We start from the raw sequence: 13,728 nt of genomic DNA, 5'->3' as shown, positions 1-13,728 counted from the left end.
GTCGAACTCGAACGAACTTGATAGTTATCACACGAATCCAACAATATTTATAGTGATGAAAATCTGGAGTATTTTTAAGCTTGCCAGTTTTTTAGGAATTGGTATTCTGAAGAAGGAATTTTATTTTGCTCAGCTGTTATTAATATTATTTAACTTCTGAAGTAATGAACTTCCTTTTCTCAACATTCCATTCAGGTTGGTCTATTGAAATCTAAACACTTACTAATTTAATAATTAATATAGGTATAGAAATTGAAATTAATTCATATTTTGGTATATTAAAGCATATGCAATTAGTTACAAAACAAAAACAAACCTGAGCTCTCTAGCTCAGGTTACAAGTCAGCAAAGTGAAGGTAGAACGTGTTCAACGAATTTACATTCGCACTCTCCAAGTAGTTTGGTCGAGAGGAAGAAGAGCTCTGTCAAAAAAGCCAAACTGGACATGGAGGACTTAAACAAAACAGCCCAGGCCAATCCCTCAATTCCATGTGAGCCCATGCAAGAGATATCGAGGTTTTACGCCAGACTATCCAAACAGCTATCAAAAAAGTGAATGGAAATATCTTTGTGAGGGTGGAAAGGCCACTTTTAACACTAGCAATGAAAGAAACCCATCTCCCCCATTTCAAGGCTCTTTTGATTTTTTTTGACACTTTTGGCCCCTCTACAGCCCTGATGCCAACCCCCTCGCTTGTTAATGGGGACACCATGACAGATCACTATATACACTAAGGGCGTCAGACCTTTTGCAATCGCCTGGAAGCCATCATTGCCACTAAGGACGGCTACATTAATGATTAAGAGAGCTCAGACACACATCTAATTATATTATTAATTAATAGTTAATATCTTGTTGAAATTTAAAATTAAGAGTGTTTAGATTTTAATGGACCATTCAGTATATTCAAAATCTGATTGAACATTCGTGTGTGCTCATAAAAGACCGGGAACTACCCTAAAGATTTGTTGCAGAGTTATTATTGGAAGTCCTCGCTGTACTCAGAGTAGAAATGATGATCGACATCCGAGTCATCCTTGCCAGCGTCCTTGTTTATTTCTTTCTCCCCCTCCTCCCGTGTTACATCTGCTTGTATCTGATCTAATGAAACGTCATGACAGCTAAGCTGCTCTTCTCCAAAACATTCTTGAAATTGTCAGGTTTTTTTTTTTTGATATACCTAAAATACACACAATTTTCATCATTATTAGATTTAACCTTATTTTTATTCCACTTTTATTAGTATTATCTTTCCTGATTTGGTTTATGCAAAGAACTTATCACAGGATTGTTGGAATTAAGAATTTATTTTCTGCTAATATAATTATGCCTAAAAATAAAATAAATCTTTTAATATAATATATGTTATATATAAATTAAATAATCGTATATTTGTCTCATATAACTATTTAGTAAAATATAGATGCTTCCAGTATTAAAAATATATCCTGTCATTTATTTTTTAATGATTGACCAAATATTAATAATGTTTTTGTCATGTTCATATTACAAAAAAATAATGTGTTGCTCTAAAATAAAATGAAACATTGCTTCAAAAATAACACATATTAAAACTAACAAACTGTATAATTTATATTTTAATTTGTACCAACATTTAAGCATTCTCAAATGTGGAGGTTTATTAGAATGTCAAGTATATGTAAGGGACGTTTAAGATGGGTATTAGTGGTAAAAAGGATATTAAACTCTGATTGCTCAAGACAGGTCTGAAATGTATTAATTATTTACACCCCAATATAAGCTTTTTAGTATAGTAATAGTTAAAATAAGGAAATACTATTGTCAGAGGCAAGGTTGTCCTTAGCTAATGCACTACTCTATGCAAAACTGATTGCACATTGCCTGAATCCTTATCTGTATATCTTTGAAAATTTGTTTTTTTTAAATGTTCCTTTTTAAGAAGATAAAAATACTTTTCCACGGCTTTTTAATAAAATTTATTATAATTTATATTAAATTACTTTTTTTTTGGGAAAAAATGTTTTATTTATATCAAAAATAACCATTTTTAATGAAATGCTTTTTTGACCTTTTTAATAATTATTTTTTTTCTTTTCTATTTTTAAATTGACCTTTTCTTTAAATGAAATTTCTTATTTTTCTCAAATTACGTTATAAAAATTAATTCATTATGTATTCTTTGAAACAAGTATGATGCCTATTGGAAGTACATGGCTCACTTTGACCACCGAGGTTGTAGTGGCCTGAGGATAGCCATGCTCAGAGGCATGTAGTATCATAAGAAAATACCACAATTAATTTAAAAACTAATTTGCTACTTGAAATTAGAGGTTAGAGTAATTATCCCTGGAGTAAGTTCCATCCTAATACTCATGAATTTATAAAATTAAAATATATGATTGGATGTATAATTAATTTAAAAAAATCATTATAAAATAGTCTAATATTTAAAATGATTTTGAAACTTGATGGCAAAAATAATGTTTAAGGATTTGAAATCTAGAAGAAAAAGGTTTACAAAGAAAAGTACTGGATCAATCATTTTTAAGTTGATTTAGATAACGACGAATAGATTTGGCTATTGTAGAACTGGCTTTTTCAGAGCGTACTTCATCATATATATTATGAAATATTTTATACTCCGAAGAATCTCGACCATACGCAAGTTCTCCTGCTGAAAGTCCCTGATCACTGAAGTATAAGGCGGAATCTTTTGAGCGTAAATATGAGTCAGAAGGGGTTGAGCTCCCAGAAGCATTTTCCATTATGATAGTACTTGCTTCGACTGCATGTAAGCATATATATGACAGATGGCCACACTACAAAAAAAAAAAAAAAATAAAAGATTATCAAACCAATTCAATCATGTTCTTAAAAGTAACAAACGTGGAAATTAAGTTTAATTGCCAGTTCCCATTGACGTTCAGCTTGCTTTAAAGCCATTTCCGGATCTGATGCATAGTCCTTCCAACATTTCTCTATATTTCGAATCGTATATCTATTTTCATCTTCGGATTCACTCCAATCCAAACAGCTTCTGCATTCACAGTAAAATCCAAACTCTTCATAGAGTATCTTTTGACGTGAGTCTCTGGAATGGAAATCTTCTCTTTGTAGGGGAGACATGTATGAAATGGTAATTTCTTCTCCTGGTTTTATTTCTTTAACAGAACGCACTGTATATTTCCCAGTTTTCGATGTCCAATAATGGTGACAATTTGGAATACATGAATGATTGATTCGTGCAACATTTGGAAAGAGGCCCAGATACGTCTTTAAATAAAATTTTATTCAGAATATGCAGAGAAATGTAGTTATATGTTGAATCTTACCTAGAATTAACTGCAATTGCAAAGGAATTTGTTTTGATGATTCCAAAGTTGGATTTTCCTATTCTTCCAGGAGATGTTGCATCCGATAAGGAATGGAATAGAGCCCTTGTTTCCATGGGTAGTCTTCTTAGTGCCTGTTCTAGATACGGTGAATAAAAATCCTCATTTACAAAGTCAACTCGACGGAAATTTCCATCCAATGATCCATCTGCATTCAAGGAAGAGACACCATGGGTTCTTCTTCCACAATGATCTCTCCTGGAGGCACAGATGAGTGTGCAATGACGCCCAATCCCTTCTTTGGGATATGATGAATCTGTAGTTCAGGAGGGGAATATGGCTCAATTCGAACCATTCTGCTTTTTTGAGTCACACTATCTCACAAACATTCAAGGGACCACATTAATTCAAAAGGAGATAAAAAAATATCCAGATGAACCAACGGTTTTTGAGAGAGCAATGAGAGAAAGCTCTCTCTCTCTCTCCCTCGTTTCGCTTTCCTAACTTTCTTTGACTCCAGCTACGATGCACAATGGAATTTTTTTACCCTCACCTCTCCATTCACTTATTTAGTTATGTTGTATTATGGAATGATTTCAATCTATGGCTCAAACACTTAAATTAATGTATTGGAACAAACAATTCTTCAATATATATGTGAACCATTAACACAAAAGAAAGCAAGAATACTCATCGTTAATTTCTATCAACAAACTATGGCCTGTCAACACAGCATGTAGCTAACATGACTTTACCCAAAATTGATCGTGGATTAAATTTGTATTCTTCGATAAATAATTGTCGTTAATTTCTATCAAAAAGTTATTAATATAAACCCATTCGGTGTGTCCCAAGGTGCACTTAAATTACCCAAAATTGATTGTCGAAATGCCAATTGAGAAGTTGACATATTTTATTTGAAAGGGTCCATATCGGTGCCAATGTAAGTACCTCAATAAAAAAAAGCTATCGTTAAAATTCTTGGGTTTCTTAAATCACCCTACATATTTGAAATATTGTCCTGTATCAAGGAACACACCACGTGGACTTTCTAACATAAACGACTAATATAAAAGGGGTCTAACTAGTGCTGTGTCATTCCTTATTTATTTGGTACAGTGCAATATTAAGACAATCTTTTTTTTTTGAAAAAAATATACTCAAGATAATAGGTCCTTCGGACTTTCAGTACTTGAACTGTTTAAAGAAAAACCAATTGATATACTCATTGAATTAGCGACATGCAAATAAGTTAAATTTAAAGTAAGTCATAATAAAATATTGATGGGATGAATAAGTGGCCATCATTATTAGATGCAGATTCTTAAAAGATTCACTGAGGGTCGTCTTTGTACAAAGGTGAAATATCCTTCACTCCGAAAGCTGGCTTTAAGTAGTCGACTGGAACAAAGTCTGTTCGATGCCCCATATTCAGACTGAAGGTCTGTTCAACTTGGACAACACTTTAAGAGAGCCTAAATATTTAGGATCAAGGGATAGTTTGATCTGTTTATTTTGAAGTAACACATGGTTTGATTTATTAAGAGCTTCCACCGCTGCCCAAATTCTCTCTGGAGGCTTATGGATAACTCTTGGTGGAGCATGCTTCATATCATTGAAACTTTTAAACAAATGTTTGTCGTTGGGAGCATCGTTAGGCTCGTTTAGCGATTACGGTAACCTGGGAACCAAACCCAAGACATATTGCTTGGGAGAAAAGGTGCTCATTGAAAAGATGGAGTAGAAGCACGAAGATCCAATGGCACAATGGAAGAGAGTCAAACTGAGATTGACTTTCCTGGTTCATTCTTGATGCGAGAGAAGTCTTAAATGTCCTGTGAAATCTTTCCATAGTCCCGTTGGAATTCGGTTGGTACGAAGTAGTGTATAGGGTACTCAAACCCAGGAATTGTCTTTAGCTCTTTCACAGGAAACAGTAAATTGAGCTCCCCGATCTGAGTGTATGGTCTGAGGGACTTTGAATATCGATATCCATCCTGTGAAAAAACACTCATTTGTCATTGTTTCTGCTGTAGTCACTTGCAACGGAAGTAGCTGGAACTGATATCCATTTGATTGGGGGTAACGGTCCAACAAGATCGACGTGGATGGTGCTTAGTCTACAGAAATCCTGATTATATATTTCAAAATTCATACAAATAATATAAGAGGGTCCTAAACCTGTTTTGTTTTATGAGCAATGCATATATATGACGTAAAAAATTATTGGGATTTTCTCCTTTTCTTGATTTTTGTTCAAGATTATTTGTATCTTGACGCACCAGACATGTTTTTATAGGGGTCTTTGTTTCTTCGGCTTTTTTTATACCTAGAAGTTAGTAATTATACCACTTCCCTGGTTTTTATTTATTTCATAGCCATTCAATTTAAATAGTTAATAAATTGATTATATCCATTATATAAATTTATTGTCTTAAAAAAACCTTTATTTAATCCTCAATCATTGCTGACAATAACACATAAACAATGTTTATTGATGGCGAGCAAAGAGTTGCCACAACAATATTCGTAAAAATTATGGTCACATAAAATTATAATCCACAAAGTAACAATATAATGTAACGATAGTCATTATTCACTTTAATTAAAAAAAATATTATTATATGTCAGCAAATTTTACAAACTTTATATGGTTTATCAGCCTTAATTCAATATGGATCTAAGATCATTTTTTACACGAGGTTCGATAAAAATCTCTTCTTTAATCATTTTAACATCAGGAATGGGCTGATTTTTCTCCTTAAAATTGACAAATATACCTACTAATAGTTTCATGATCTTCATATTGACTAAATCATGGAATTCTAGAGAACTAAAATAATCACGCAGAAATTTTATTCCCACATGAGGGAAATATAAGAGAAATGATGGATTGGCTGAAAAAAAGGAAAATAAGAGTTGATTTCATTATTACTCCATTCCTTCAAGAGGGGAAATAAAGAAAAACAAGTTAAGCTGCATGCGTGATTCCATATATTTATAAAGCAAAGTTTGTCTTTTTGTTTGTATGAATTTCTAGATGTATAAAAAATGAATATATGAAAAGGAGTCACTGGGTGAACTGTATATAGTGCTCTCTGATGTATATCATAAACATATTTTAATCGAAGAAATAATAAAGTAGTCGTATTAATGAAATATTGCAGGCATGTGCATGTATAAAAAGAGTCCTGTTTCTATTTGTTTTTGTTATTGGTCTCTCATATATAATTTTTTATTCCTTTGCGTATGTGTTAAGATTAAAATAAAATATAAACCCTGGTATGTTAAAATGAATTTTGTACATTTTTATTAATGAGCACTCTTAAGACTAAAGTACTCATCAGTCATACTGACACATTTTTTATTTTAAACTCTTATTATTATTTTTTTATTCGACACATATGCATTGTGTTATATGCAATGATGAAAATCCATTAAAGAATTCCCATGTAAAAAAAGAAAAAAAAGCAAAAATTAACATGGTAACCCTAACAATTTGAAGAATTTTATAGAGGAGAGAAAGAATAATGCTCATGACGTTTCATTAGATCAGCTGTGACAAGAGAGGAAAGAGAAAATGATATCAACAGGGACATTGGTATGAATTACTCCGATGTCGATCCTAAATTCTACGTTGAGTCCAACCAAGATTTACAATTATAACTCCGCAACAAATCCTCAGGGTTATGCTCCGTCTTTTATAAGGATACACGAATCTTCAATCAGGTCTTGAACATAATTTAATTTAATTTCTGTTTAAGAAAGATTAAATAATAATGACAACTGCTAAGGCAAAATAAGTTAATTTTTAAAATTACCAAATTCTAAAAACGGGACAGCTAAGAAATACACCGGATTTTTATCAATGATTATATGTATATTTTTTACTAAGAAACTCTGTTATAATAACAAAAAAAAAAAAAAAAAAAAAAACCACGATAGTATAAAATAATATTAATAGGAAATGTCTATATACCTTTAATTAATAGTCAATTATCTAAACTTTATTTCTGATAACTTCAACTAATCTCTTATTACAATTTACAATTAAGTTCAAACAAATTGTAGAAGGAATATTTTGCTAATGTTCACTACAAAATGACTCGAGTTCTTGGATATTTTTGAGTTTTCTGGCATGATCCCGTTTTTTTAACTCACCCCAAAGATTTTCAATTAGAAAAAGGTCTGGATTGAACGAAGGCCACTCTAAAACCTTAATCTTACTCCTTTGAAGCCACGAGGATGTACATTTGATGGAATTCCTTGGGTCATTGTCCTTTTGGATAACATATTACGACCAAGGACTAAAATTGTTGAAGATGATTTCATATTTTCATCTAAAACATTTCAATTTTCCATTCACTCTGACAAGCCTTCTAGTATCTTTGGAAGAAAAGAAGCCCCAAAGCATTATTGATCTACCAATATGCTTTACTGTAGATATCCTGTTACGAGGAGAGAAGGCCTCTCCAGATTTCCTCCAAAGGAGGTGGGTAAAGATTTATGACATAAAAAACTCGATTTTTGTTTCATCTGATCACAATACTGTTGACCAGAAGGTCGTATCCTTCTCCAGTTGTTCTTTAGCAAACTTTAATCTTGATCTATGGTGTCAAGGTTTGAGTAATGGTGTCTTTCTTGGACATCTCCCATGATAGCCTTTTTTGTGAAGGATTTTAGTTACCGTTCTTCGTAAAACAAGAATCCCTTTCTTCTCGAAATAATCTAAAATCACTTTATTAATTGTTCTGGGGTTAATTTTGACTTCCTTTGCTACTATTCTTTGCAAGTGAAGAGATAGTTTTGATGGCCGACCAATTCTTTTATCATTACAAACTTCTTCTTATTTCTTGATTATATTACAAACAGTTGATTTAGCAACATCCAATTTCTTGGAAATCGATTTGTATCCACTGCCTTCCTTAAAAATTGAACATCTTCTTTCTGACCTGCACACACTGTTCTTTGGTCTTGGCCATTTTAGACAAAACTGAGATAGTTCATCCCATCTAAAACGATTCTCAAGGGAGGATTTAATGTACTCAGGTTAAAGAAGCTCTCGACTCTCCTGATCTTTTTGTTTGAGTAAAAACTTATTAAAAGTATTATTCTAGACTTGGATGAAAAAAATACAACAAATACCAAGAACTGACCATGAAAATAGCCGTAACTTTTGAGGGTACCAATACTGATGTACATACTAGTATCTAAATAAGTTAATAAATCTTGAAGAAAAGTGATCTAAAAACCATCATTAAGTATTTTTAAATAAGCATTTATAATAAGGAGTAATTATTTTGGCCCAATATATAACTAGGAATATTAAAATATCAAAACATCATTGAAAAAACAAAAATATATACGGGGTGCAAATACATATGCGCTTGACTGTACGTGTGAGTGTGCTCAGGAAAAACAGAGAGTAACACTGATCATTTATTGGGAAATATCTCCTATATTAAAAAAAAAGTTGTTTATATTAGTCAACTCCTAATTTCACCGGAAAATGCCGGGTACTACCGCTCTTACATAAATAAACTCAAATCACGAGTGTTTTTCCCTCTAAATAATAAACTTGGTTAATTTTTGTTTAAGTGCAGACGAAAAAAAATCTGGAAAGTGGTCCGTCAGATGGAGCTCCTCCGTAAAGAATTCATATGGGGGTATCCATATTGATCTCATCGTAATCTCACAAAGTTTCATTGTTGTTGTCTTTTTTTAAACCCTTGATCCCCCCTTTTTGACACACATATCTACTATTTAGTGATCCCTAGACTAGAATAATAAGGTTAATTACTTTAAACTTGACTTGATTAAATTATTAACAATTTGAGACTTGGCTCGTACTTTAATTCCAAGTACTTTTGACTTCATTTTGATTTGAGTTTTTTAATTTGGAAATACATATGAATATTAAAAAGTGCAGATTTCAGGGATATTTTCATTTGGAAATTGAAAAACTACATAAGTCTTCATTGATATTTTATTATTATGCTTCCGATCCACAAATTTACGTTTATAACTTGGCATAGGGCCTCTATTTTTTTTAATAAATAGACAAATGGTATTAATAGTACTGTAACTAAATATTTCATGGATGGTTGATATAATATTAGTTACTACTAGTGTAATTTTTATTATTTTGATGTCTATCTTATAAATATTATTGGATAGCACGTTATAAAGTTCAAGTGCCCACAGTTACATATATTGTCCCTTGTTATGTAATAAATTTGTCATTTTAATAAATGATGTGATAAGATTAATTAATAATTGGTATTTAAATACAAGGTAATGATTGCACAGGATGCGACAACTATTTTACAACCAACACAATCATCCAATAAAAAATAAAAAAGTACCAAATAAAAGACTCCTCCTGGAATTGGATTTTGTGTTGCGGGATGATCTATTGTTGTGTTGCTCAACTGCATTGTCATTGGGGCTCATGTCTGATGAGCTTAGAGGCAAAACACTGTGTTCAACAGAGTCAAACATAATAATTATGACCTTATCTTCTAGTCAGCACACTTTACTGTTGATTAATAATCACTTCCAGAACCTTCCAGTTCATTTCTCACTCTCCAGGCTTAATAAGTTTGGAATCTCAACATTGTCTCGTCTAGTATGGATTGCAACTAGGGCACTCTACTTTTTTCATGATTGTGCAATCAATAATCAATCGATCGATGCCATATTTTCTTGACTCACGACAAAGACTTCTGGCTAGCTGCCAAAATAACAAGCAACGCCCTACCTGGGGATGCACAGCTGTCGCAGGCTCTCAAAGTTCGTTGTTAAATAGCAGCCACACGCTATAACTTCCATAATCTGCTTATAAAAGTGACAATCTGTACAGAAAACGCAATTTATATACATCCCATATACTGCCCTTTTCTGTACAATCATGTTCTCCCTAACGAGGAAATATAACATAACATGTTATTAAAAAAGAATAAAACCTACATTGAAAAAGTTATTCAATTAAAATGGCGACTTTTCTTATTTGGGGACTACTCCTTAAAAAAAGTGCCAATAGAAATATAATTTAGGTAAATATCACTAACATAAAAATTTACACTGTATTTGGAAATCTGTTGTCGAATTTTCTGCTTCATTATTTGATTTAACATAGTTGTATTGACCCCGATATGGCCTTTCAAATAAAATCTATCAATTTGTCATCCTTTTATAATCAATTTTGCCTACTTTATGTGCAATTTACTACACTCCAAAAGGGTTCATAAGAATAGTTTATTAATAAAAATTGAAGATAATTTGTCACAAAATGCGAATATAATGTAGATTCAATTTTGAGAAAATTCATTCTAGTTTGCTTTGCTTTTCTACAAGCAAACAAGGGTTGAACACAACTATTATTTTGTAAGTCCAGACTTGCCTTTTGTTCAATTCTGAAGCTTTTGTGTCTTTATTTCCAAGTCAAGTTCCATATCATGGCTAAAATGATTCAACCAAGTGGATTTCGAGCCTTAAATATTGAAATATAATATATTTCTTTGAATACTTTAAATTCTGACGTTATTTACGAGTATAATTTGAATAGTACTCCTTATAAATTATGATCTATAATCATTTCTTTTTAGGGTAATTATACAGGGATTGCCAGGATCTTTATTCATAAAAGATTTTTTAAATACACAATTTGACAAAATATTTTCATTTTTGGACATTTGTGTTAGAAATAGGACAAAAAAAAATCGATACTAGTTTTTTAAATCAAAATATTTGAGGACTACTGTCTATAAATGCTTACATCTAAAATGAATTAAAATAGATCGTTTATAATAATAACCCTTTACTATTATTTTTGTTTAATAATTGAGATTGTTTCACTCATGGCCTCCCTAATAAATATAAGGGCACACATTCAACATGTTAATACCTTTTAAAGCTATCTGTTTCTGTTCCATAACGTAAAATCTTTTTATAAACTTTAGTAGCTTAATATTAGTGTTGAAACTCGGTACAAGACCGATTTATTTCCGGTTCGATCATATGTGATTTTTTTTAGATCGATTAAGGATAGATATTCCAGTTTAGACTGCAACCTCTGACCGTCGACCGAAATTTACTCCTTTCCAAATTGTGAACCAATTTTTACAGACTCAATTCAGAGTGGTCCGTTAAAATCTGAGCACTTTAAATTTTAAACTTCAAAAAGAAATAATTTATTAATTTACAATGGAATTTTACAAAATTAATACTATAAATAGATGTGTGGTTGAGCTCTCTTAACCATTAATGTAGGCGCAATGATGCCTTCCAACGGCAGCAGAAGCCCTTACACCCACTGCAGATGTAATACACTGTCAATGGCGTACCAGTGCTGGCTGACAATGGCTTTGATTGACTCGATTTTTGTATGACGAACACTGCAGACCTTCCCCTTGGCATGCAACTAAAATTTGGGGCTTGGCATCAGGGCTGGGGGGTTGCAAAAGTATCAAAAAATACTTCAAAATAAAAGTTTATGCTTTAAAATATCGAAATATGAATTAATTTCAATCAACTAAACCTTCGCTAATTATTGAATTAGTAAGGGTTCATATTTTAATGGATCACCCGGGAAATGTTCTTTATCTTTACTCGTATCTTGATAACACAGAGAAATCTCAAAACATTGACCGTTACTAAGCCAAAAGTAGCCTGAAAGACCTCAAACTTTGAATAAAAGTTGGTTTTTTATTATCCTTAGTAGAAAAGGTATCTCTGCTAAAAATACAAACACAAAAACCGAAAATTTTAATACGTACATTAAGACCCTAGCTTGTGTTCCCAATTCCGATTTTTGAAATCCCTCTGCGTACGTACATTGTACATACACCCTAATGTAATCGAATACTCATATTTTAATTCAAATTCACTCTCATTTCGAAAAAATATAACTTAAATTATCTAATGAGAAAATATAATATGCCATATACATAATTAACTCTGATATATGATTTTAGCGGTTAGAGACATAGAAAAAAATATCATTTGACTTATTCGGAAAATTTATCAGTTCCATATAGAAAAATGATTGGATTAAAGGTATGACAAAATTTGCAAACGATTCAATAGTAAAACTTTTCATATATTTATTTAGGCAACATTATTAATATTATTTGGACTAATTAGCTTTGTAAATTGTGGCTTGGAAAATGTTACTACGTCAGTACAATTAAACTCCACACTGAAAGAGGCGACGACACTGAGTAATGGTGGGCATACAACTGAAAATGTAGAACTACTTTCAACAGTATCAAATAAAGGAGAAAGTTCGACTACGGAGAAGAACGAAGAAATTGAAAAGAAGGTCGGAAAGGATGGTTTGAGCACAAAACCACCTGGAGATTACAAAGGTACTAATTTTGAAGAAAACGAGGAAGGTTTGGAATCAGAAGAAGGGATCATGAACCAAGAGCAAATCTACGAAGGCGAAATTAACGACAACGCTTTGGAAGAGGAGCGTAGTGATAAGTTTGGGGAATACTTTCCACCCAAGTTCCAATTTAAATCTCATGATAACCTCCCTCCAAACCTCGTAAATACATTATCAGAAACATTGGATAATACTCCAACCAACCCAATGGAAGAAACTATTCATAAAGGGGGCGAATCTCCAGATAAAAAATATTTGCCCCAAGTAGAGGGTCATTTTGACTCCCTCACTCACAACTGTACTGTGTTTGATGTTTCAAAAGGTGCTGAGATTAGCACTCCTTATCTGGACCGAATTTATAAGACCGAAACACTCAAAGTAAAAAAAATCGTTTTAAAAGATTATTGCTATGAATCCGCCTCAACAGTTTGTACTCAATCTGAAAGAATTATTCCCAATCAACTTTGTAAGATTGCCTATGAACGAAAGCAAGAGCACTCAATCATTAAGAGTGTAAAGGTATATTACAAGAAAGAGGCTAGTACGAAGTGGGTGACTGTTTGCAAAAACACCTATCAGCATAAAGTTGGCTACCATGATGGATATGGAAAACCAGTTTGTAAAGAGGTTTCTCAAAGAATCGCATTCAACACTCCTGTGTTAACTCCAGATAACATTCCTGTGATTGTATCTTATCCCGCACCCGTTAGAAAATGCGTTAATGGTCAAATCATTCTGCCATTAATCAATTGCAAAACAAAAACTGAGAAAAAATGTATACATGTTCCGGATGTTGTGGATGAAATAAAGGAACTAAAGGTCTGCAGCTACAAACTAGGAAAACCCAAATGGATTCCTATTGATTTGAAACTTCCAAAGCAAATATGTGCAGAAATTGTCAAAGCTTATTAAATATATATAATATGTATAGCAAATGTACACTTTTGTAGTCCAATAAATGATTCGTCTAGTTTAATAAAAGTTGTTTAACGCAAAATCATTGTTAACCCTGTGATTTCCACATG

The 13,728-nt window shown here is 32.3% G+C and overlaps 2 protein-coding genes across 2 annotated transcripts; one reads left to right on the top strand and one right to left on the bottom strand.

Annotated features, from left to right (window-relative positions):
- Nucleotides 1-1,316: 1,316 nt before the first annotated feature.
- On the bottom strand, nucleotides 1,317-3,746 carry LOC121123582 (uncharacterized). Its single transcript, XM_071890508.1, has 2 exons — nucleotides 2,870-3,746; nucleotides 1,317-2,802 (listed from the first exon to the last, which is right to left on the bottom strand). Exons 1-2 carry the CDS (start codon nucleotides 3,107-3,109, stop codon nucleotides 2,518-2,520), a joined length of 525 nt encoding a protein of 174 aa, XP_071746609.1. The 5' UTR covers nucleotides 3,110-3,746; the 3' UTR covers nucleotides 1,317-2,517.
- Nucleotides 3,747-12,216: 8,470 nt separating this feature from the next.
- LOC121123409 (uncharacterized) lies at nucleotides 12,217-13,700 on the top strand. The gene is made up of 2 exons (XM_040718531.2): nucleotides 12,217-12,372; nucleotides 12,428-13,700. The coding sequence occupies exons 1-2, from the start codon at nucleotides 12,358-12,360 to the stop codon at nucleotides 13,613-13,615; spliced, it is 1,203 nt and encodes a 400-aa protein (XP_040574465.1). The 5' UTR covers nucleotides 12,217-12,357; the 3' UTR covers nucleotides 13,616-13,700.
- Nucleotides 13,701-13,728: the final 28 nt, after the last annotated feature.

The sequence above is a fragment of the Lepeophtheirus salmonis genome, chromosome 8 (assembly GCF_016086655.4).
Source record: "Lepeophtheirus salmonis chromosome 8, UVic_Lsal_1.4, whole genome shotgun sequence".
Lineage (NCBI taxonomy): Eukaryota > Metazoa > Arthropoda > Copepoda > Siphonostomatoida > Caligidae > Lepeophtheirus > Lepeophtheirus salmonis.
Note: the sequence above shows the minus strand (reverse complement) of the source record. Positions and strands in the feature narration are given on the sequence as shown.